The 24,569-nt window shown below is 42.4% G+C and overlaps 1 protein-coding gene across 1 annotated transcript in view; it reads right to left on the reverse strand.

The window, feature by feature from the left end:
* Nucleotides 1-24,569, reverse strand: part of DUS3L (dihydrouridine synthase 3 like) — a 169,718-nt gene that overhangs the window by 67,352 nt on the left and 77,797 nt on the right. Inside the window, exon 4 of the mRNA XM_086941835.1 lies at nucleotides 1,068-1,673. Coding sequence (XP_086797961.1) covers nucleotides 1,068-1,673 — 606 coding nt within the window. The remainder of the gene's footprint in view (nucleotides 1-1,067; nucleotides 1,674-24,569) is intronic.

Raw genomic sequence — 24,569 nt, forward strand, 5'->3', positions numbered from 1 at the left:
TCATTGCAAATGTATTCAGTGTTTCAAAGTCCATGCCTCTGGTCTTTCTCTGATCTGATATCTTGGTTTCAAAGGGTATCTGGTCTTTCTTTGTGTGTCTATTAATCTCTCCCACCTCTGAGGTAGACCTTTCTGCCTACTAGGTATCACTCATCTGTCTTGGGCATCGCTCTAACATCTTGCCTTCTCCCATGTGTGTTTCTGAGCTCTGCGTGTCAGCTTGGTGTCTGAGGTCACTGTCATCAGAGGTGATGGATGGAAGGGGTTTGTTGCCATGCAGGTGTTGGAGGCAGATGGGTATGAACAGTCCCACCCTGATCCAGAATGTTGATCCTGTGAGGGAGGTGGGAGTGGAATAAGCTGACCAGGACCTACTGTCCTTTATTCGACTATCTCCAGATCACAACAATACTTATTAGGGGGCAGATAGAAGAAGGAATTGAGAAGTTTAAGCAATAATTAATTTCACTCAGTTTTGCCCCTTCCAAATCCTTTTTATGGGATTGCACAGGCAGCCGCCTAACTCACCCCCACTATAGAAAGTGCTCCTACCAGGTGAAGCGACAGGGAAAGCTGAGAAACCCATGAAGCAAAAAAGCTCCAAATGTCAGGGGAAAAATTGCCATCACTTCACTGGAAAATAAAACCCTTTTTTCTCATCTAAGATTTGTACATGCGGTCATCTTTAGCGGTTGGGTGTGGTGAGGGGGGAATAGGAAGAGGGTGAAGGAGGGTTCTACTTACTTGACAAATAACCCCTCCCCAACAAACATAAAAATAAATGCGCACTAAAGTCTATAAGCTGTGTTTGCGCAATCACTTATTCTTGTACTTTTTTTAATTTGGCCTGGAGAGGGTTTTCCTCCTAGCTCCCTCTTGTCTACACAATGTCAAGATAACACTCAAGGCTTAGGTTGACTTTATAGCTTCAATTATCTATACAACACAATATTGGCATTCCTGACAAACATGCTTCATCCAGAATAGAATTTTTAAAGTATGTAAAACAAATAATATTTATTCATTCATTATGCAATGGCATATTATCGCCCAAAATAAATACTTACTTTCTTCTTTTCGCACAATCGGATTTTGACAACATCTTCGTCTGTCAATGGTCCTATGGTTTTAACTGAAGTTTCTTTCTGTACACCTAGACTGGGTTCTTGAGTCACAGGACTCTCAGCTGCCTCCTGAGAGGCCGTCTCACCAGTGTCCGTTTTAAGAGGTTCTGTGCTGATGTTTAGCTTCTCCTCGACTACTGATTTAGCATCACCACTGTTTTTATCCTCTGGCAGGGGAGGTTTAACATCCCGAGCTTCACCATCCACAGGGCCTGGTTTGCTTGATGAGTTCATCTCTTTTAGATACTTGTCCGATTTTTCAAAGGATACTTTCCGCTTCCTCAAGCAGTGCTGTAGATCCTTGTCAATCTGATTTTTCACCAATTCTTTGTTCTCCCACAGCTTCTGAACTTCCTCATTAACCAAATTTTTGTAATTTTCTCCCAAGTGGGCTTTGGCAAACCTGCATGTGACACCGTAATTGCACTTTCCAAATGTCTCAAACAAATAGCACTTCTCCCCAATTTCAGCAGACTTCTCTGCCATATACTGGTTGATATCATGCAAATATTTACACTTGACTCCAAAAAAGCATTTACTGGCACATTCCTGCAAAAGAAAAAAGAAAATGTGTTCAATGAATGGAGTACCATTGCTCATCAGTGACCACAAAGTTGTACATTGCAAATGAGATGAGTAATGAATGATTATCCATCACTAAGGCGGTCTGGTTTTCAATTCACACAAAGTATTTTGAAAGGGGACTTATCCAATAGAATCCTACCAAAAATGCAGGACTCACTAGTGGCCAGAAAGCCCTGTAACATGTAAATAACAGGCAGTTTCGAGCTTGAACTTTAGGTCAGGGCAAGCAATCATTTCAATACTATCTAAATTGTTAAAGCCCCAACCAGAAGTGTGACCGGGAGGTCTCGTAAAATGCAAAAATTGGCACAGGTCTAGACACAAGTGTCAGAATGACTGGAGAACATTTTTTAGGTCAAATAAAGAAGATACCCAATCTTTCTCTTACAACAAACTGGATGCAGTGGATTTGAGAAATGACCAGCAAAGACCATTTTTAATACCAAATAAACGATCTACGTTAAAGAGTCTGGTGTGGGTTGAAGGTACAGAAAGAAATGTAGGAGCTCAGGTACTGTGAACATTTTTATTTAGTTTAAATTTAAAAAAAAAACTAACGCCAAATGTCATTTCTGGGTCACGTTTTTACCAAATAACCTTAAAAAGAGATAATATTTTGCTTGTAATCACTGCTTATCTACTTGAAGACCAATTTCCTAAGCTACAAAGGGAAAACGTTACATGCCTGTAACAGTTCGTTGCTGTAGAGCTCTAGAGTTGAGCAGCTCTTTACTGTACTGTCATTTAGTTGTTTTCCTCGAGGGAATTTTGGACTTTGCAATACCCCCGTTTCAAAGACCGATAAAGTGTCTTGACATAGACGCCACCGCTAATTGAGTTTTTCCATTATAGGTAAGCGTTAGCATAGAGATACGAAGAATTATTATGTCTGTAAACTAGGTGTAAATGTAATTAAGGTTTATGTGTTATTAATCACACGCTACATAAGCACGCATCAAGAGAGGTGGGAAGGGTACATGTGTACCTACAGCACTACAAACCAGTTGTTACAGATGAGTAATATGTTACATTTGCAGAATGGGTTTCTGTGGATCACATGCATGAATAGACTTAAACGCAGTGCCTTCTCCCAAAAGTGGTGGCTGGCCAGAATATATGGCCTTTTACCGAACATGCATGTTACCACAATAATGTTTCCTAAATGTTTAAATCCTAGGTCCAGTACCAGCGTCACATCAATCGTTTAAACTGATCTTGCCTAGGAAAGCCATTTTGGTGCCTTTATTGGAATGGATTGTGCTCTAGGCACAGAGGGCAATGAACGCTCAGCTTTTGACCCATAGACAGACTATTTTGAGTATGTTAAATTAGCCTGTCTGCCTCTGGCCTATATGTTGTATGGCATTATCCTTTCACAGAACTAAGGAAAGTGTCAATTCATCCAAACAATGACTTTGCAAACACCTCTGGCGACACCAGTCTGCTACAGTCTCCCTGTTGTCTACATTTGAAGGTCTGAGAGCGAATGTGAAAAATAAACATGTGGTCTGACCTTTTCTCGTAATAATGGTTCATACCGGGTGTGTTCTGGATTAAGTGGATGGTGCTCCAATGTAGGGTAAAAGTCAGTAGTCAACCCTATCAAAAGCCCATGACCTCTGATTCAGAGAGATTTTCACCCTAGGTTATCGCAAGAGGTCATGCCAGCACGTCACAGCATCCATCCTTATGCTGAGAGCCAATACAGAGAGGAGAGGAGCCGAGCCCCGCTGATGTGTGTTTTCCTTCCGAGGGAACATTCTATCCCAGAGGATGAATGATAACAGAGCTTCTCCACTGTGAACAGGTATGCAGTGCGCTGAATCCCAATAAACTCTAGAGGTAAGTTAGCTTATACAGGCTCTCATAGTGTAGTGCATAGAAGTAGTCTCTAGGGCACAGCTTTTCAGCATTTGTTTGTTCTGAGCCTCCACCCCTCACAAAGTAAAATGCTTTGAAGTTGGGGGCCCCAGTCCAAAACGTTATGTCAAGTATTGGGGGAGGGCCAACACAGAGCACAGGGATGGCACATGTGAGTACATTGATGCATTTTCTGTAGCTCATAATCCACAATAAACGTGCTTTATAAGAGTAAATTCAACTAAAACAAACTGACTAAAAAAAAAAAAAATGTTCCCCATAATATGCGTGTAGTGTGCTTCTTTCACTCCTGGTCACCAATGCAACTGCACCCACTGCACTAATGATAGCTGTGGTGCCGAGTATCATCACTATCTTCTCTGCCTCCTTCACCCCTTTCCCATCAGGCCCTTTCAACACACAAATCTTGAAACAGGCTCTTTGTTCATTTTGTGTATTTTAGAGTTTTATACAGATACACGACACACAATCAGATTCATTTTGTTGAGCCACAGGGAGATTGAGTGATTTGCCCAGAATCAAAAAACGTTGAGCTGCTGCCTGGACATGAAGCCAGCTCCTCAATTCCAAGGTTGGCAGCTCTCACCCAAAGGCCACTTCTCGCTCCCTTAAAAAAGAAAAAAATATCTCATGTAATGCCACCCTCCCCCCTCAAGTTTTGCAGCAAAAGATGCCCTCAGACCTAAAATTACAAATGAAAATGAACCACCATAACCCCCATCTTTTTAGAGAAAGCCTGCCATAATTGTGATTGAGTGGGTTCCTCGAACCCCTCGACCGCAGCGCAGCTGCACCTGCTTCACTAACAATAGCTACTGCTTTGCAAAGTGGGCTTTCTTTCGTTCCTTTGTTAAAAAAGATAGGCTCCTATCTTGGCCCATCCTAGTTGCTGTCATCTCTCTGATGACCAAACTAAGCTATTTTCCCTTCCCGTGGGTCGCTGTTTAGAGAGCCAAGGCAACACTGGCACAGCAACTGTGCACTGTCGCCTTGTGCATGCAAGGATGGTTAAACAGCCATAATTGGGGTTTAGTCAAAACTACTAGAAAGATGTGACTTTGTGGACACAGTTTTTTCAACATAATTATGGACAATGTATATTACCAACAGAATCCTTTATCTGCTGCATCATCTGCAAATTTTTAACAAAAAGATTTGTATACAGATCAAACGTATAAAGAGTTACTAAAATAACAGTGACGTGTTTCAGCACAATTAAAGGCCCTTCCCAAAGGTTAACTGGTAATATTTATGCTGCTTATTGATGTAGTTGGGTGTTAAACCAGTACTAATGCGATTTATGCACACATTGTTAACAAATGTAACAAGCATTTGCAATGCAATAGGTCTAGCATTCACGCAAGTTTGAGCTATTGGCATTGTAAATGATAATGCCTTTTATTTATGTTTTGGGTTTTAAAACATAAATAAAAGGCATTGTCATTTAAAATACTAATTGCTTAAACTCTCGCAAATGCCTTCTCGACTGCTTGTTAGTTTGTAAATATCAGAGGAAGAGACCGGCCTGCGACGTCTTCAAAGTAGTGATAAATAGTGCAGGGAAGAAGATGTGTAAGTGTTGTAAATTACACAGACACAAAGTGCGAAGTTAGTTACATATGATCTGAGCTATAAACACAAAAAAAGAGCCCCAACACCTTTCACTCTGTGATTACACTGTCGCGGCTCAGGAGGAAGAGCGCGGGGGGCTATTTCCGGTCCTCTCCTGAGTATGCAGTGTGGCATTGCGTAATACCATTGCTATCTTTGGCCTAATGAGAAAACACTGCAGCTTGTAGTAGGGCCCTGGCTTCACCTCCTGGTGCAGGGCGGGCTGTGCTTCATGGCAGGCGTGGAGGGAGGGATGATATCGGTTGCAGCTCTGACCTCATGCAGTTCCCCTGCTATTACTAGTGAGCGAGAGGCGCTGAGGTGGTGGTATTGGAGGTATTGGTGGTGATGGTGGTAGTATTGGTGGTGGTGGCATTGGAGGTATTGGTGGTGGTGGTGCTATTGGTGGTGATATAAGTGGTACTGATATTTGAGGTGGTGGTATTGTTGGTATTGGAGGTGGTGGCGGTGTTGGTATTGGTGGTGGTGGTGGTGTTGGTAGTATTGGAGGTGGTATTGGTGGTGGTTGTGGTATTGGTGGGTGTGGTATTGGTGGTTGGGGTAATGGTGGTATTGATATTGGTAGTGGTATTGGTGGTGGTAGTATTGGTACTGGTGGTGGTATAGGTGGTGGAAGTGATGGTGCTATTGGTGGTGGTGGTGGTATTGGTGATTGTATTGGTGGTGGTATTAGTGGTGGTGGCGGTGGTATTGATGGTTGTGGTACTGATGGTTGTGGTGTTGTTGGTTGTAGTATTTGTGGTATTGGTGGTGGTGGTAATGGTATTGGTGGTGGTGGTAATAATGGTGTTGGTGGTAGTGTTATTGATGGTGGATTGATGGTGGTAGTATTGTTGGTGGTGGTGGTAGTATTGGTGGTGGTGGTGGTGGTGGTAGTATTGGTGGTGAAATCGTAAATCATACGCTCTTATATAGCGCCTTTCACCGTAAGGTCTCAAGGCGCTTGCTTTGGGAACCCGTCCTGGCCTTTCCCTGTGAGATTACCCCTACTGGGCATCCCCAAGGTGAAGACCAGGCATTCCATCGCGGTGGGGCCGTAGTGGAGATTAAGCAAGCTATTGCCCAGAGTTGCAGAGTGTGAACCCATGATTCGAGTAGGCACCGAGGAGAGAATTATCGAGTCCGCGGACATTTTGAGCTCAAGGCCCTGCCGCGTCGGGGATTGAACCCTGGTCCTGGGTCTGACCTCTGCATCAGGGACTGCCTCCTCTAACCGGTGAGCCACACTTCTCCACTGGTGGCGGAATTAATGGTGGTGTTGGTAGTGGTGGTGGTGGTATTGGTTGTGGTGGTATTGGTATTGGCGGTGGAGTTGTTAATAAAATAGGCTTTTGGCTTAGTGCAGATGACATGTAACACAGATGTGCTATTGTCAGCTTCGGCCCATTAGCACACGAATATGTGCTACCTGGAATTCATATGACTTAATTCGCTAATCATTTCTAAGTCCATTTTACTTGGGAGGTTGACACAAGATATTGCCTGGTTAAATTGATTGAAAGCAGGGGCCCGTGTTTCGGGGGCAGCCGTGCTGCTTAAAAAAAGAAAAGTGGTTACAGCTGAAGCAGCGCATGGCCGGCTTGCAGTAAGAGAAAATCCATAAAGTAAATAGTGCTTACAGGCTAAATAACAGGTCCTATGTAACAACTGAAGTAAAGGGGCCAGTAGTCATGGGAGGTTGCAAATTAAGACAAGGCCACACTAAGGAGGGACTACAAACCTATGAACGAATCTGAAGGCAGCATCTACGAAAAACAATGGCACAAGCCAATGAAAAATATGGGCGGAGATTAGGTGCGGCTTCTCTCCCATACTCTACTACAGCAGTCTTGCAGAGCGAGCAGCGCATGGGCGCTGCCGCTAAGCTTGACCTAAAAATTACAAAATAAAGTAATACAATCACAAAATATAAAATGTGCTACAATATGCTGTATAATTTGCCTTTTCTTGTAAAATAATGTAGTGTAATGATTTGGTCCTGCGCCACATAATTCCAGTGGACCTGGGATTAGTTGGCCCTTCATACCGCTCAATGCTGTGGAATTGGTTAAGCACCAACCATAAAGGCTGCTTAGGAACTAAAATAGGCTTCAACTGATGGAGTCAGTTGAAAATCTGAGCGTGTTACCAGTTAAGTTCTAGAGTGCGTCCTTTTAATGGATAAATGCTTCTAGGTTTACTCAAATTACTTATTACTAAAATATATTTTTTCTTTTAACAAGTCTTTATTGCATTTTTTAAATCTTTTTTTAACATCCCAGTTGACCCCCCCTCCCCCTGGGACCCCTCCTCCCGGTACAGGTTACAATTTGAAGAATAGCAATTAAAAAGAAAAATAGAGAAATACAGGCTTCGAAGAATAAGAAGAGTAAAAAAAAACAACAACAAAAAAACCATTACATTACTTACGAACTCGATACATCTCGGTTACATTATTGATCTATACTGGGCTCCCTAGCCATAGTCTAACTGGGTCCCACATTTTTAATCCCTTTATTTTCTTCTTGATACCAAGATTATATGTAGCTAAGAAGCGCGTCCGCCACTTTTGAAATGTGGGTGGGTATTGATCCAGCCATGCGGAAGTCAAACAGATTCTTAAGATTGCCATAACAATATAGATGAGTCCCTGCATGGCGATAGGTGTGGTAACTCTATCCAACCCTAACATAATTTCTGCTGTGCTGATCTCTATATTGACTTCGAATATTTCAGATAGGAAGTTGGAAACTTCTCGTTTAATATTATCTAATGTATGACATGTAGCCAGCATATGTATCAGATCGGCTTTAGGCCTAGTACATCTGGGGCAGAGAGTCCCCTTCCCCTCCCCCCCATTCTGAAATGTTTTCGGGTGTATAATAAAGGTCGAAAAAAGTTTTTTAGAACTGAGCTTGTAACTTGGTGGACATTAGGATAGAGCTGGATAGTTCAAGTGCTTTATGAGCTAGATCCTCTATAATATCGATCCTATTTTGCCAATTATTTGCATGTTTATCCACATCGTCTGGTAGTACAGCAATTAGGTCTTTATAAATATCTCCAATTTTTACCCTTGCCGAGCTGACCACAGTGTTAATTGTGGGGATTTTCTTAAAGCAACCATTGAGTCCCCCCTTTTTGAGAATAAAATCTCTTGATTGCAAAAATTTTAAAAAATTGTGCGAATTCAGCCCATATTTATTTTTTAGCGATTCAAATGAACAAAAGCCCATGGAATCGTAAAAAGAGCCGAGTTGCGAGATTCCTAAACTAACCCATCGCTGCATACATTAATCCAAAAAAATTTCAGGAAGATTGGTATTGTTTTCTATCGGAGTATAATATGAAAACCTGCCGATCGCCGGATGTTTCCGAACCATGTTCCAAACTGTGTAAATACCCTTGAGTGTTTTAAATTGTTCTTTTTTTAGATTGCAATCATAAGGTAGTTTCCAAAGGTGGTTGTTAGCGTTATTACCCAAGATTAGCTCCTGTGGAGTTGGGACCGGACAAATGGGCGTTGAGTCTAGTTTGGGGGTTAACAGTAGACAACTGTATTTGATGGTTGTAGCCCACCAATAGAATTTGAAATTAGGGAGGACTAGGCAACCTCTATCCCTCGAGTGTATGATATGTTTATAGGCTCTTCGTGTTTTTCCATAGCCCCAAATTAAGCGAGATAACATTATCTATTTCATTAAAAAGTGATAGGTCAAAGTTAAGACAGATTGCCCGGAAGAAGTACAAAAATGTGGGCAAAAAAAACATTTTAATGAGATTGCATCTTCCGATTATTGTTAAATGCAGGTTGTGGAGTCTCAATAAGGTTTTATTTTTCTGTTTCAATAAAGAGTCTAAGTTAAGGGCCACTAGATTATTCAGATCGGATGTAATATTAACGCCAAGATATAATACATTTTCAGTGACTCTTGCATCGTCCACGCTGATGCTATTATTTATTACAATCTGGGTTTTAGTTTAAGTTAGTTTGTACCCCGAAATCTCCCCAAACCTTTTTGCTTCTTCCTCCATTATCCTAGCTGTTGTAATTGGGTCTGATGTAACAATCGCAATATCATCTGCGAAGGCTAGAGTTTTAGTTTCATCATTCGATGTCTTAATAGGTAGTATGGATGGATTCATTTCTAGCTTTGCGACAAAAGTATCGATGTAAATGGCAAAGAGTAGGGGAGAACAAGGACACCCTTGTCTTGTACCTCTAGTCACTTTGATGATGTCCGAGGTGACCCCATTGATCATAACGACTGCTTCGGGAGTGACATACATTTTCTGTCCTGCTTGAATAAAATGATCCCCGATCCCACTCTTTGCCATTGCCGACCATAGATATTGCCAGGAGACCCTATCGAATGCTTTTTCCGCATCTAACAAAATTAGACCCATAGGGTCTCCTGCTACCTCGGCAATGTCAAAGAGAGTTATCACCCTCTGGACGTGGTCTGTGGTTGATCTTCCAGGGACGAACCCGTGTTGCCTAGCAGATACAATTGTATGAATTAAAGGTGTCAATCTGCTTGCTAACAGTTTAGAATCATTGTTAATTAGGGTAATAGGACGGTATGTGCCTAGTTCTGACGGATCTTTATTTTTTGGGGGGAATACTATAATTTTTGTCTGAACAAACACCCTAGGCAGTCAATGGCAGTGGCAAAGCAAGTATTATCATTTGACAGTAAGAACTATAGGTAAAGAAAAAGGTTTTAAAAAAATAATCAAAACTTTAATGTGGACAGTTAAAAATCATATACATACATAACATAATCATCACCGTACAATATAGACATGAGGCTTACAAAACATACATTTCATTAGTTTATAAACATACAGCTTGGGCCATTTTACAGAGAATAGTGAGTATAGTGCGTATATATGAATATAAGAGTGTATAAATAGAATGAATGTATACATATAAAGGGAACTGTCCCTATTACCATCATGACTGTAAGTTTCACTGTATACTGTATTTTCTCATACAAAAAACCCTGTATCAATTTCTTTCGATTTCATGAATTGAGGTTATATATCTCTAAGTGCCTTATAAAATGGGTCTGTTTACTCTTGGAATGACAACACAAAAAATCCTTGTTAGAAAAACCCCTTCCCCCCCCCCATGCCCTCCCCGCCCCCTTAGTTTTTGAGTACGGCACAATCTTGTTTATTATTATATCAAATTGTTGTGGCAACATGATATTACATTTTCTTTTGCCAGTGAATACTTGGGTATAGGATTTAACGTTGAATTGTTTTTGATGTTTTTATGTCCTTTTTACATGATGAAATAAGAAGGTAAAATAAATCGTTTTGATAATTTTCAATGATATTTCAGATATCATCACTTTTGTGTGGCTCCTGAAGAAGGCGTCTTTACGCCGAAACGCGCGTCGAGTTGCACTCGCCACAGTGTGATTTTTATAAATTTAATGATATTGATTTTCATATGTATGTTTATAAACTAATGAAATGTATGTTTTTTAAGCCTCATGTCTATATTGTACGGTGATGATTATGTTATGTAGGTATATGATTTTTAACTGTCCACATTAAAGTTTTGATTATTTTTTTAAAACCTTTTTCTTTACCTATAGTTCTTACTGTCAATTGATACTTGTTTTGCCACTGCCATTGACTGCCTAGGGTGTTTGTTCACACATTATTGTCCCTGCCCTAGGAGCTCACTGATATCAGTGTCCAGGGGGTCCTTGTTTTTCGCAATACTATAATTTTTGCACATGAAAGGAAATTCCTACCTCTATTGTCTCGAGCTCACAAGAGAATCACTGTACAAGCAATGATTGGCTCCAGGCTTGACTACGCCAATGTGCTCTATTTAGGTCTCCCAAAATACCTCCTATCTCGTCTGCAGACTGTCCAAAACTCCGCGGCAAGGGCCATTTTCGGCTTAAGCCGCAGATCTCACACCTCGTCTCTCCTAGAGGCACTTCACTGGCTCCCGGTAAGGAAACGTATCATCTTCAAGACTTTGACCTTGACCTTCAAGTCCTTACACCGCACCGGTGCTGTCTACCTCAGGAAACACGTTCAGTTTTACCATCCTACCAGATCGTTACGTTCAGCCACACAAGCTCTTGCTGTCGTTCCATCTGTAAAGCAATCACGCATCGGAGGTCGCTCCTACAGAGCCTGTGCCCCGCAGCTCTGGAATAAGCTCCCCCTTTCCCTGAGAAAAGCTGATAATCGCCTGTCTTTCAGGAAAGACCTTAAGACCTGGCTTTTCAGCCTCTAGTGCGCTTGTTCTCTGCTCTGCTTCTCTTTACAGATCTGTACAGTGCCGGGACACTCTTCCCGAGTAGCAGCGCGCTATATAAATCTCTGCCTAACATAACATAACATAACATGCCCAAGAAGCCGGAGGATGTCCATTCATGAAGACCTGAGTAAACAACTGGGGTAGGATGTCTTTGAGTGAACTACTGAATCTGACATAAAATTCCACGGGAATACCGTCTAGACCTGATGCCATGCCAGATGGAAGACTGCGTATGGATAGTAAAATTTCTATCCAGTCTGGGTTTCAGCGAGAATTCCCTCACCAGCTTTGGATAGGCAGGGCCTTATATCCGAAATCAGATACTCATCGATTTTATCTTGCTTGATATCTATTTCAGAATAAAGCTCTGCATAATATCTCCTAAAGGCATCCCTAATTTTGTTTGTATCATGAGTTAGGCCGAGAACAGGGTCTCTTATTGCTTTGATTGTATTTTTTGAATTTTGTTCTCTTACACTAATGGCTAATTGGTGCCCTACCTGTTTGCTCCATTCATAGATTTTTTCCCTATTCGCTGTAGCTTTGAGGATTGCTTTACGAGTGAATAAATCAGATATTAAATTTTTTTGCTGTCGCTACATCTCTAATGGCCTCTTCTATGTTGTTCCCCCCCTTGAAGTAGTCTAATTAAATCTTCTTCTTTCCTGGCCAGATTCTCCTCTAAATCTTTTAAGTTTTGTTTGGCTTTTTTGTTATTTTGGATAGAAAATCTGAGGGGTTCCCCCCTTATCCCTGCCTTTAATGAATCCCAAACCACCTCTATCGAGGCACTACCCATGTTGAAACTTAAAAATTCAGGGATCCATTGATCCATATGAGTACAATATTTATCGTTGGTTAGAAGGGCTCTTTCAAAAGTCCAGTTACTGCGATCAGATTTAATAATCTCAGTATCAAAACTCATAAGTAGAGGATTATGGTCAGAAAAAACCCTAGGCAGCCTATTTATAGAGCATTTGGAGAGAATTACATTGGAAATAAACATATAATCCAATCTAGCCAGTTTGCGATGGGGGTGGGGAAAAAAGTATACCCATGGTTTTGCTGTGTTTTCATCGCCCAACAATCTACCAGCCCATGAACATGACAGAGTTCCACCAAGGCCTTATATGTCCTAGGTTTCCGGCCTTGATATTTAAATGTTTGTTCCGAAAGCCAAATTGGTGGGAGATTGATGTTAATATCCCCGCACATGATCATGGGAACGGGCCAGTGTGCTAATTCGTTGGATAGGAACCGTAACAGTGTTGGATCGTCTGTGACGTTGCCATAGATTGAAGAGACGGTAAATTTTTTCCCACTTGTACATTGACACTCTGTAATAGCCAATCTACCAGATGGATCTGAAGCTGATCTTAAAAAACTCAAACCCCCACCTCGTGCTAAAATAGCAACCCCACGAGTTTGATTTGGTTGGGTGGTGGCGACGACAAGTCTATATCCCAGGTCTTTAAACAGATGTCTTTGTGACCCCCTCGATGTGTGTTTCCTGAAGACATATTTCTGCTCCTAATGAATGTAAACCTATTGCTAATCTTTGCCTCTTTTTAATATCAATGAGCCCACATATGTTCATAGTTAGTATTCTCAATTTAGCCATTTGTTTTATAGATTTTGTGTACATCTATAATTAAATCTTTTGTGGTCATAAGACGGTGTACTCTTCTTATCCTATTTCTAAGCCTAGTCATAAATTCTACCCTTTCCTTTTGACAGTACCGCTGCCCCCTTCCCCCTCCCCCGTCTACCCCACAACAGCTAATACCCACCACCCCTCCTCCCTCCCCCCTCCATCTAATGAGGCTACCTGTTGCCCGTGGGCCCTGGTTGTGGGCATCTCGCAGATCCATTGGAAGTAGGTGGCTCTTAGCCCTGACCCCTGTAACGTCTGAAGAGCTGATTGATCCTAGTCAGTGATTTTGTTCAAAAACTATCGGTTATAAGCATTTAATTATTTCACTATAGTACCACCTGTCAACCCACTTTCTAAAGGAAATTCTCAGCTCTCCCTCTCTGCCCATGTCTCAGCTCATTGACTTCAAACATATGGTCTCTATTTATTGTGTTTCTTCCGTTTGGATAGATTTTCTTTATCTTTGCTGTGGTCGGTGATCTCTTCCAAATAGGATTGCGCTTGGATTTAGCTGGAGAAGCTTCTCGTTGTGCCGTTAAATATGACTTTTAGTCTTGCTGGATTAAGTAAGAAGACTGTCGCACCAATCTTTTCAAATGGGGTAAAGAGTTGCCGTAGTCGCCATCTTCTCTTGACCGTTGCATGGGCAAAATCAGGTCTGCTAAAGAAAGCATATCCTTTGTATTGTCTTTTTCTGGTCGGTCTTGCCAAGTCAAAGATTGCTGCCCGTAGAAGAAAGTTACCGAAATTGACAAGCATTGCTCTGCGATATTGCTCTGATCCTTGTGACCGTTTATTGATGGTAAAGGGAAAGCGGTGAGCTCACTGGATCTCCTTCTCCCAATCCCATGAAGCAAGCTAGGGGAATGAGTCTTTGAACAGGGATAGCATATAAATCATTGGATCGTTCCCCTCCACTCCCTCGGGGATCCCCAGTATGCGTAGATTATTGCGGCGAGACCGGTTTTCATGATCCTCTACCTTCATCATTAGATCACGAATAATCCCCTCTTGTGATTGACCTTGTTTCTGCAGAGCCAAGACGTCGGTTTCGAGATTCTTTGTACGTTGTTCGACCGAGGCCATTCTATCTGAGATTTCCAGACATGTTTGGCCCACTTTACTGATTGCCCCTTGGAGTTTCTTGTTGTCAGATTTAACATCCAGTTGACACTTCTTTATTGAATTGAATACGTCTACCAGGGATGGTTCACTTACCCCCATGTCATCGCCTATTGATTTTGATTTAACTTTTGAGTCCAACTTGGTCATAGCGTGTGGGGAAGTGTTCCTGTGTTTTTGATCAGACCGATAGATCAAGTCTACGTTACTTCCTTGGTCAGTAGTATCTTCGTCCAGCAATTTGTTTTGTCGCCTTTGTCTTCTTTTCTTTCTTTCTTGTTTTTTCTTAGCGCTATTATCTTTAGGAGAGTTATTATTTTTTCTGGGGCTAGAATTGGAATCAGATAGATTAGTGGAGTCTTTGTTGATTTCTTCGTATCGTAATCCTTGAGGTTCACTCAAAGTTGACATCCCTGTCTCGTAGATTTCAGACTCTGAAACTGATTCAGGCTCGGATTCAAGGTCCGTTCCCTGCTTATTTGTATTAGAGATGTTTGGGTTTGGGTTTGGATTTAGGTTAGAGTCTCTTGCATCTTCTATGTGTGCTAAGCTATTTATCTCTATACTACTCGCATTTATCGATAATATTGCATCGGAGGCGCAATGATCGGCTGACAAATCACCTTCTTCAACTTATTTACCCTCTTCAAAGGTTTCTGTTTTATCATTAGGATCTGGGAGTCTGACACTCGTAGTATTATTTGGGGTGCACGTAGATCCATTCTTAATACCCGCCTCTGGAGTGTCCTGAAGCTCGCTCAAATGGTTTAGATTCCTCTGAGTTTTAGGTATAATGCTTTCATTGATTTCTATTTCCACCGGGTTCTGCTGATTGGCGGGCTCTTTAGAAACTGGACAAAAGATTGTTGAAATCCGCGGCTGGGAATCCTGTGGCAACCCACTCGACTTAGCAGCCGATTTTAGATTTTTAATTGCCTGTAATCGCTTTGCTTTTTTTGCCTGTAGTTTCTAATTTGGCCTGCGTCTGTTGAATCTCCGGACCATTTTCCTGATCGTCGTCTTTGTTTTTGCCTTTTTCTTTTTCTTTGCCTCTTTCGTTGGCTTTTTCCTTTTCTTTCGTCTGTCTTTCGGTCGGTCTTTCTCTTTTTCCTTTACTTTTTCCCGGTTTTTATCTTTTTCTTCTTTACTTTTTGCCCCCTTGGTCTCGACCCGCCGTACCATATTTCCATGGCCTTGTATTTCAGCATCCTCCAGAATTTCCTGCATGTTTACTTCCCTCTGTAAACTAGTTGTATCTTTATCCTTAGCATTCAGGTCGTGGTGTTGATTCGGTTTACTCGATCCAGATCCGCTGATAGACCCTTCGCTATGTAGCGTGCCAGCGGTCGCCATATTAAACACTTGGTTGAGCCCCTGCCCCCTTTTTTTTGATTGTGCTTATGCTTAAGTTGCACCGGAAAAACAAGAGCAATTGTTACAACAGCCGCTGAATATTTAGAACACCTAAGTCTGGGAATAATAGCAGATTTACGTGCCCTGCTCAAAGCACCCCCAATTGCGGACAGTAATCGAGTTCTACCTCGAGGTATTTTCCAAGCTGCCCAAGCAGTGTATGACAAAGGTGCCGCCTGCATCCGCTCTTTCTTTTCGGTTTTGGACACGCTGTCGTACAATGTTGTAGAATTCAGATCTTGAGAGATTGAGCAGTTAATCAATTGAGCTGTTACAGGTATGCAGGGGCAATGGCTGTAGCAGACTTGATGTGCAGTGGACTTCTATCCTCCTTCTTCCCTCCTTCCCCCTGCACACCCCCCCCAATAGCAGCACTGAAGTCCCGCTCTCTGTCCAGCTCCAGTCCTGTTCAGATACCACTACCACTTCTGACGCTACAGATGCAGCGGGTGTTTCTGGTGTTTCTGACTCAACTGACCCCTAGATGGGACTTTTAGTCAACTTGGCACAATATACAATATGGCTTGGCTTGGGGTTTTGGAGGTTATAGCTGGCTTTCGCTGGATATTAGGGTGTATTATAGTGTCTTTTTTTTTTTTGCCCCCTTACTCGCCTACTCGCAGCCAAGGTGACAAATATATAAGTATGAGTCTATATTATATTATCAATGCACATGCTTGAACAACCTCCTTATTTGCAATCCATCCTGCATCTTTTAAGATTATGAAAGTCCCTATAAAATCTTTCCCTTTCAATCCCAAGTCTCCATCAATCACATTACCATTCACCTCTTTGTTTCTGTGTTTCAGCCTCACTTTAGCACCAGAACACCTGCAGGTAACTGTTCAATTTATAAAGACGAGCATTGAAAATGCAATAGTCTCGCCTTTGATTAATTAAAGCCATTTGCTTTGCTAATGGTATTGTATAGCAAAGTAAATGGCTTTAACTTAATGAAAGGTGAGTCCGATATCATTTTTAATGCTTGTTTCTATAGGAGTAGTAACAATGTACTAGGCGAGGCATTGAGAACAGGTGGAAATATTCCACATGAGTGCCTTAAAAGAGGACACATTATTCCAGATAAGAACGTATCAATAATGTGTTACAGGAGAAGAGCGAGAGAAAAAGAGAGAGAGAGACAGAGTTCTAACTTTTTTTTTAGCTGAATGTTTACTGCTGCTACATGTACCTGCTATATGTGAAACATGTGCTGCTACATGTGTTCTGTGTTTGGGAACATGGAGACTGCTGCTGTCCGTATTCTACCTTGTTGTTATCTGTGTAATGAAAGCAGTGCAGCTGTGCATGCTGTAATTGTGTGTGTATTAGTGGAGCGTGGTAAAAATATGTTACTACACAAAAGTGAAACTATTTACTTTGACAATCCTCGTTTTATTGTACTCACTGCTGCGTGCATCAACAATTATTAAAATAGGTTTATAATGCAAAGAAAGGTCTGCCTATTTTTCCAGGTGCTCAAGAGTCGTAAGAACATATTTCTAACTTGAACATGCACTGCTGTAATGCTTACTCTGCAGCGTCGCCATGAAATATCTTGAACAAACAGTCCAGTACAATAGGTCTGATGTCTTAACTCAGGGCGAACCAGCATCCCTTGAAAGAATGAACTGCTTCAGAACTGGTACTGCCTGTTGCAAGTCCCTCCTCACTGCTGCCTCTCAGTCCGTCCTGCACGTGCTGCTCTGTAAATGTTTAACGCTCCTCCAGCGGGATCACGCTGTGCCAGTGGAGACAGTTTGAGCTAAGCAGGTTCCGTGGTGTCGGAATATATAATGGACAAGGTGGCTCGCGGCCAAGAAGGTGCACTGCCCATTCTCCACTCAGCAGCTTCCTCAGCTGCCCGCGCGAATCAATGCCCGGACCTGAGGAGTCAGCACTGCTCAGACAGGAGTTTTGTTTCATAGTAGCTGTTATAATGTAGAAGAAATTAAGATATATAGTTAAAGGAGCGGCTGGCCGCACCAGTTTACCCTAAAGTGCTTCTTTGATGGTTTAATTCCGAAATCGTTTAGGTATTTACCATCTGTTTGATGCGGATAATGGGAGGTGGGTGAAAGGGGCTTTGTTTTCTGTCTGAATTTGTGGACCTTCCAAAAAAATGCTCTTGGATATTTTTATGACTAGTTTTGACTACTGATCCATTGACAATGGGCACAGTTAATCTGTCACTGCTTTTTGCACTGCCTCTTGCCTCATCATCTACCGCGCACTGGGTGAATGTCAGTACTCTGTGCAGCTCGTGCAGGGAGCCAGGTATCGCTGTAGGGACAGGGGAGCAGTGACCAGGGGTCGCCACTGACAGCAAGCCACTGAGGACAGGCAGCAGGGGACTGAGGGCGTGCTGCGCACATAACACTGAGAGGCGAGCTGAGCCAATAGCGTTGAGGCGAGCTGCGCAAATAGCCTTGCGCAGGTGCAGTATCGTGGTCTTGGAGCTGTGTGGACGAGGGGACCACTGTGCAGGGTGTCAGTGACTCTCAGCAGGGAGTGGAGGCTGAAGAAGACTTATTGAAATCATCCTGGAGTGACAGGAAGAGAACACCAGTGACCAGTGAGCTGCACGAGGTGAGAGGTCACCTTAAATCCAGCAGGTGAGCAGTGCTTAGAAGCACCATCTACATCTCTGAGCTCTAGCGTGTTGGATTTCGCTCTGGGTATTCCTCTGCATGTCTGTCTTTTTGCTGTAAGCATGTGATTTATACTACGATTAAAAAACTGCAAGGACCTGCCAAATGTAAAGTAAACATTATGAGTGCTTGCTCCGGGGCCGCTGCAGGCCTGTAAACATTTGGAGTCTGAGGTGGCCTGGTTCAAGTCCTGCACTCGCATACCTTCACATAGTGTGCACTATGGGGCTCCTGTGTAGAGGATCACACGTTTTCTTGTCATTGTTCTTGGGATCTTTCTAGGGTGCTGTGACTCACAGCTGGGTAGACAGACTTCTCTTGGTCTACTACACTGCTGGGATTGGAACATGAGGGGTGGGGGTCTCCGTTTCTGCAGAATCCTGGACTCAGAGGCGCCCCTAGGCCTCTTCCCTGGGTGATTGGGTGAGCTGGGGCATTGCGGGACATGTCACGCTCAGATTCATCATACGGGTGTCATAATCCACTTCAGCACTCTGCCTGGTCGTGACTGGATGGGGGTTTAGAAGCTTAAAACTCCGATGCCTTGTCACAAGTGCTTCCTACACTATTGACACTCCCCACCATGGCATGCCAGAGTGGCCATCTACGGCTGCATTTACACTTGGCCATTCCAGCTTATGGTTTGTCTCATATACGCACTCCTAAGCAAAGTTGTTGGTACGTTGTGAGAGGATAAAAAGATGATGGGTGGGCTCTGATATCGCGCACCACTTTGCTCCCCCGGCAGCGGCATATTATGTAATACGCCGCTCGGGCGCCTTGATTGCCGGAAACCCTCTTCCCCAGCGGAAACGCTGCTCTTTAGAAGAAATTGCTTGAATGTTTCTGTGGAGTTAATGGGCTGAGCATTTTTGTAACGAAGCCCGATGCAAAAATAAACACGCAGCCTGCTTTCCTTCCGTCGTAAGCGATTTCTTGTCTTTATGGGGCCATGTATTTAAACACATGGCCCCATAAAGATAAGAAATTGCTTAAGACAGAAGGAAAGCAGGAGAGGCAGTCCAAGTGGGACGGCACAAAAAGCCAAAGGGAGGCAACACACATAGCTCTTTTCCAATGGCTGGCCACTGTTTAGCATAAACGGTGATGCTTGCCAATGGAAAAGAGGGTAGGGGCTTAAAGCCCTTTTGTTAAAGTACTCTTCTGCAATAAAACTCGCTGAGCGAGCTGCGCTAGGCGAGACCTAAAAACCATCTTAAGCCACATAAACAATAATTTACATATGCACAGTTTTTTTGCCTACGGCTGGGACCTCGAAGCACTTTAAATACACAAGCGACTATTCCCTTCTGTGCCAACCAGGATTAACTTCTGTTAGTCTCTGGTCACACAGACATCTGCACGAATAGCATTAGCTAACTGACTTCATTATGTAAAATAGTACATTTTTGGCTGATTATATTAACTTGAATTTATTTTTATTTAAGATGTGTGTGTATTTTATATGAAGTTCCCAGACGGTAAAAAAGCTAAACAGTTTCTGAATAGTTTGTTTATTTTTAGCCACATCTTTGACTTCAACACACTCTCACTGACTGTGCCCCCAGGATTACTGTTCAATAATTGCAACCTATCCCTACTTCTGCATATAAACGAAAACTGCCCGGAAACCCCCAAAACAAAAAAGGTCACACTTCTATGCCATCTTGATCAACAAGTCCTTGCAGAAGAATTTGTGCTCCCCTAGGAATGCATTCATGGACCACCAAAAAGGGGTGTCGCACAGGTTGAATACCTCTACTTTAAGGTGTTAGGCTGCCATGAACATTTCAATCATGTTAGAAATGTTCATATAATTCTCGCTGCTAATGGGATGCATTAGTGATGTTCTAATCATATACTGTGTATTTACTACTCATGTACTAAGCAACAGAATGAGACTATTGAAATAAACACTTTTAAATATATGTATATCAATTGAGGTTGTGTGGAGTTACAAGAACCTGGACTTTCACGCTCAAGCATTGGTGCACTGAACTAGATTCAGGTACCTGTGGATGGGAAACCTTGTAGAACTAGGCCAGAGCCCTAGTTCATACAACAGCACAACATTTCTGAATTAAAATTAACATTAAGTCTAGCAAAGCCAGACTTACTGTTAAGGCTTGCAGTTCGCTAGACCTGCAAAGGGAGGTAATTGCTACAAGGACACTTTCCAAGATAGGAACTGTAGCAAACACGAGTGGAAAAGGCCCAAAGGGAAACCTCATCAATTTTGTACGAAGAACATTAACAATACATGAAGAAATAAGTAGTACCATAGGGGGGAAACACCCCATTGCTGGCATGCTGCCTGTCTGCGGCAGGAAATCCTTGAGAGATGGCTGTCTTTCTAGAAGTTCTAATACGTATATGGGGTAGGCCTGGTGTTTGGGCCACCAATCCTGTACTGTGAAGTATAACACGTGGGCTTCCTAACCGAGCTGAGAGACATCGTATTGATAGCTGCAGTGGAGGATTGAGAAACAACTGGTCCAGTAATAAATTATTTGCATTACACTTCTGCAGCTTGTGCTGACCACAGGACTCCTCCAAAAATGTACTTTCACAAATCCCCTGTCGCTTGTGACTACTGTCTGGTTAGACACTGAGTGGGCGCACGTTTGACCTGGCACTAAAACAATACAAAATGTCAGTTTCGTAATCTCGCTCATTGTCAGAGGTTGAAATGTATGGTAAAGGGGAAGAGGTTTGGGAAAGGACTAGATGCTCTCTGGGCTGCAATAAGCTTTTACTTTCACAGTGTTGATCATCAGTCTCAGGAAGAAAAGAAAAAGGCACAATTTTTTGCTTCGATGCCGAACCCTAACTGGTGAAGAAAGGCAAGTCTGTTGAGTATGAGCAAGACATTGGCCTTGACTTTTTCCTTTTACATGCCATTCGTTCAAGTATACGAACACACGGCTGTGGCTGCACCGGAGATGCGCCAACACAACTTCCAGATACTTGGTAAAAACCCTTGGATCGGCTGTAATCCAGAAGGTCAGAACTTTGAATCTGTAATATATTCCACCTACCACAAACTTCAAATACTGGTGGTAATGTGGGAATATGGAAATACACATCCTTGAGGCGGAGTGTTGTCAGAGAAACTTCTTGTGGAAGAAGAGAAATACATTTATGGCAGCATCGTCATTTAGAAACTATTGGATGTGATGTACCAATCTCGGAAATACAGTGAGTATACTCCTTTCTGTTGCGAATTGAATGGTACCATCTTGATTAATCCTATGGATAGTAGCACACAGACTTCCTCCAACAGCAGCTCTGATGACCCAGAGCCATACTGTATGTGGTGCAGTGGTAGGTGGAACCTGAGGCTATATCCTAGGGTAGCGGTGAAATGCACCCACTGATTTGAGGTTATTCTCTCTTTACATTGGCTACCTTTGACGTGTCCATGAAATCCATCTTTTTGGTATTGTCCTTGTTTTGCATGCTGACCTTCCACAAACATTGTTGAGGGAGATGAATATTGTGGTCTTGTAGCGCTACAGACTGATTTAGCACTTCTGCATGTTTGTGGATGTCTAAACTACTGACTGGATGGTTGGTTGGTTGGTTCTGCATTGAACCCTATAGCCTCGGAAGCCCTTTTGTCTTTTTTCTTTTAATCTTCTCTAGCATCTCGTCCTTGTCAGGGCCACATACATGTCCACAGTCAAAAGGCAAGCCAATGAGATTTTATTGCGCATCTGGCCTACAACCAGGTACCCTCAACCAGACTTGGAGTTGGAGCAGAATGCTAGTGTTTTTCCATCTAGAGGCACTATCCGCAGTATTCAAGGAATATCTAATTTTGGCAATGGATATCCCTTTCCTTTCCTCTGCAATCTCCCTAGCTCATTTTAGAGAGGTGTCCAGAAGATGTTTTAACAGCTCCTCTTCTATTTCACCCTACTGGTCCCTGATGTATCAGGTGAATAGGTTTATCAAGTTAGCAATTTAACACAGTACCAAAAGGGCTGTGCATCCTAATGTGACTTTTTTCCTGTAGAGTCTATTTTCTTTCTCTCTGTGCCCGGAAGCGGTGCATCTTTAGTGCCCTTCGTTTAGTGCCCTTCGTCAGTTTTCTTTTATGAGGAAAGTATACTAGTATGTAGTCAAGTGGTACTTTACCTCTGATAAAATAGTCTATGTGGAACAGGCTTGAATTTTTCTTCGACCCGGAGCGTGACTACACTGGATTCTACATGGTATTTGAAGATGCCTTGAAGATTTCAAAATAGTCTTGAGCATGGGAAGGAATTGTGTTGTGTTCTTAGTTTGAGAGTGTTTGAATTAGAAATTCCGCCTTCTTTTCTTGTACATGTATGGAGCTTTATAGTGTACTGCTGGTCTTGCAATACCAGAGTGGTTTGTTGAAGTGAACATTTGGTGGTGATGGTTTTACACAATCTGGCTGTAGGGATTTGTCTTGAGGATCCATCCTAAAATCCTGCCCTCATGACAGTCTGTGGTATCTAAATCCTAAACTGTAGGCAGTAGGTCAGGGGTTAGGTCTTGTGCCTCATCTCACTGTGTGGATGCTTGTCTGGCGATAGATGAGGAGGAGGAGGGTTAGGCAAGGAAGAATCTGCTTTCATAAGGTCAGAATTACTCTAAAATTGTCTATTTGAAAGTGAGGCCCCTCTTTTTATAAGGTGGGGGAGGGGGTTGTGTCTTATGGGGAGGAAGGAGATTGAGTTAATGTTTGGCACTTTGCAGAACAATTAAATTGCAAGCTGTCTGGTGTCAGGTTGCTCACTATCAGCTGAAGGTGATGTGTGTGTGTTATATACACCAAAGAGGCACTCAACTTTGATGGGTATTTCAGTATTGAGAGTGTGTGGACATGCTCTTGGACTTGAGCTCTAAACTGTCAGAGTCAATGTGTTCGCAACACCGTTCACCTTTTGGTGTTAATTGGTCCCAACGTAAGTGGCCTTTGAACTATCAGAAGGGCCTCCTATTCTGTCAGAGACAATTCATTTGACATCCTTGGCCACCACTGCTGAAGGGTACTCCATAGTCTTGCTGCTGTTTTTCATTATTATTCACCGACCTTAGGTGGCTTCGGCACTGGATAGTATTGTCAGCTCGAAAGGCATTACGGGCCAAGCATGCACGTTCAATATGGCCCCATGTTAGACAGAAGTTACAGACCTTATTCAACCAAGTACATTTACGATTACAGTAGTGATAACATGTAAAAAGTGGGTTCTCTACTCCTCCCCCCCCGCCCCATTACCCTCAAAGCAAGCCATTGCTGCACAAATGTCAATTGAATCGGTGCTGCAGCATACAACGGATCAGAGAAGAAAGTAGCAGGAATATTCTTTGGCTGTCAATAGTTTATCTAGCGACTCTTGTAGGTTTATTATTTTACCAGCGAGGTCTGATCTTCTGCCAGTAAATTGTATCCTTTAGTGCATAACGGGTGAGAGCATTAAACGACATGTCCAAATTAGATGGCAGAGAAAACATAATCTGAGCCGGAGTGTGTCCTGGCACACTGTGGGTTTTAGATGACGGTATCTCAAGTCCTCTTGATATCAAATCTCCATTTTTCAAAGAAAAACCCTAAATGGATGGAGTGTGCAAATAACGTGAGCTACAGCCACACATGCTTCCAAACGAACACTACTTTTATTTTTGAATTCTTTGTCTGTAGTTTTCTCTAATTATGATAATCACATTTAAGACAAAGCTATCAGCTCAAAGCACCAAGATATTTTAGAGTTAAGGGTTAAAAATTCAATAAACCATTAATTAAGAATACCCTACACACAAGTCATTAATAATAATTTTGAAATCTCAGTCGCTCAATGGTCTCTTACAGTATAGACCTCCAGGCCAAAAAAAACTCACTCACTTGATGCAATTTGCCAGTCCCTAGAATCTTATCTCTCTACAACTGATTGTACTATATTGGGTGATTTCAATTTCCATTTAGAGAATGAAGCTGACAAGGATACGGCTGCTCTACTCAAGCTAATGTTGGGTCTTGGCTTACAGCAACGTGTTGCTGGGCCTACCCATTGTGCCGGCACACTCTAGATGGGATTTAACCGTAATCTCTTTACCAACTTTGCTATCCTCCCAGTAACATGGTCGGACCACAGTGCAGTTCTTGTTCATCGTAATACTGCCCCATAGAAGCTGTAATAAGGTCAGTGCCCAGGATCTCGTTTCGGTCCTCGCTAATCCTCCACCCTTAAATTCTGACTCCCCCA

The sequence above is a fragment of the Lissotriton vulgaris genome, chromosome 10, assembly GCF_964263255.1.
Source record: "Lissotriton vulgaris chromosome 10, aLisVul1.2, whole genome shotgun sequence".
Classification (NCBI taxonomy): Eukaryota; Metazoa; Chordata; class Amphibia; order Caudata; family Salamandridae; genus Lissotriton; species Lissotriton vulgaris.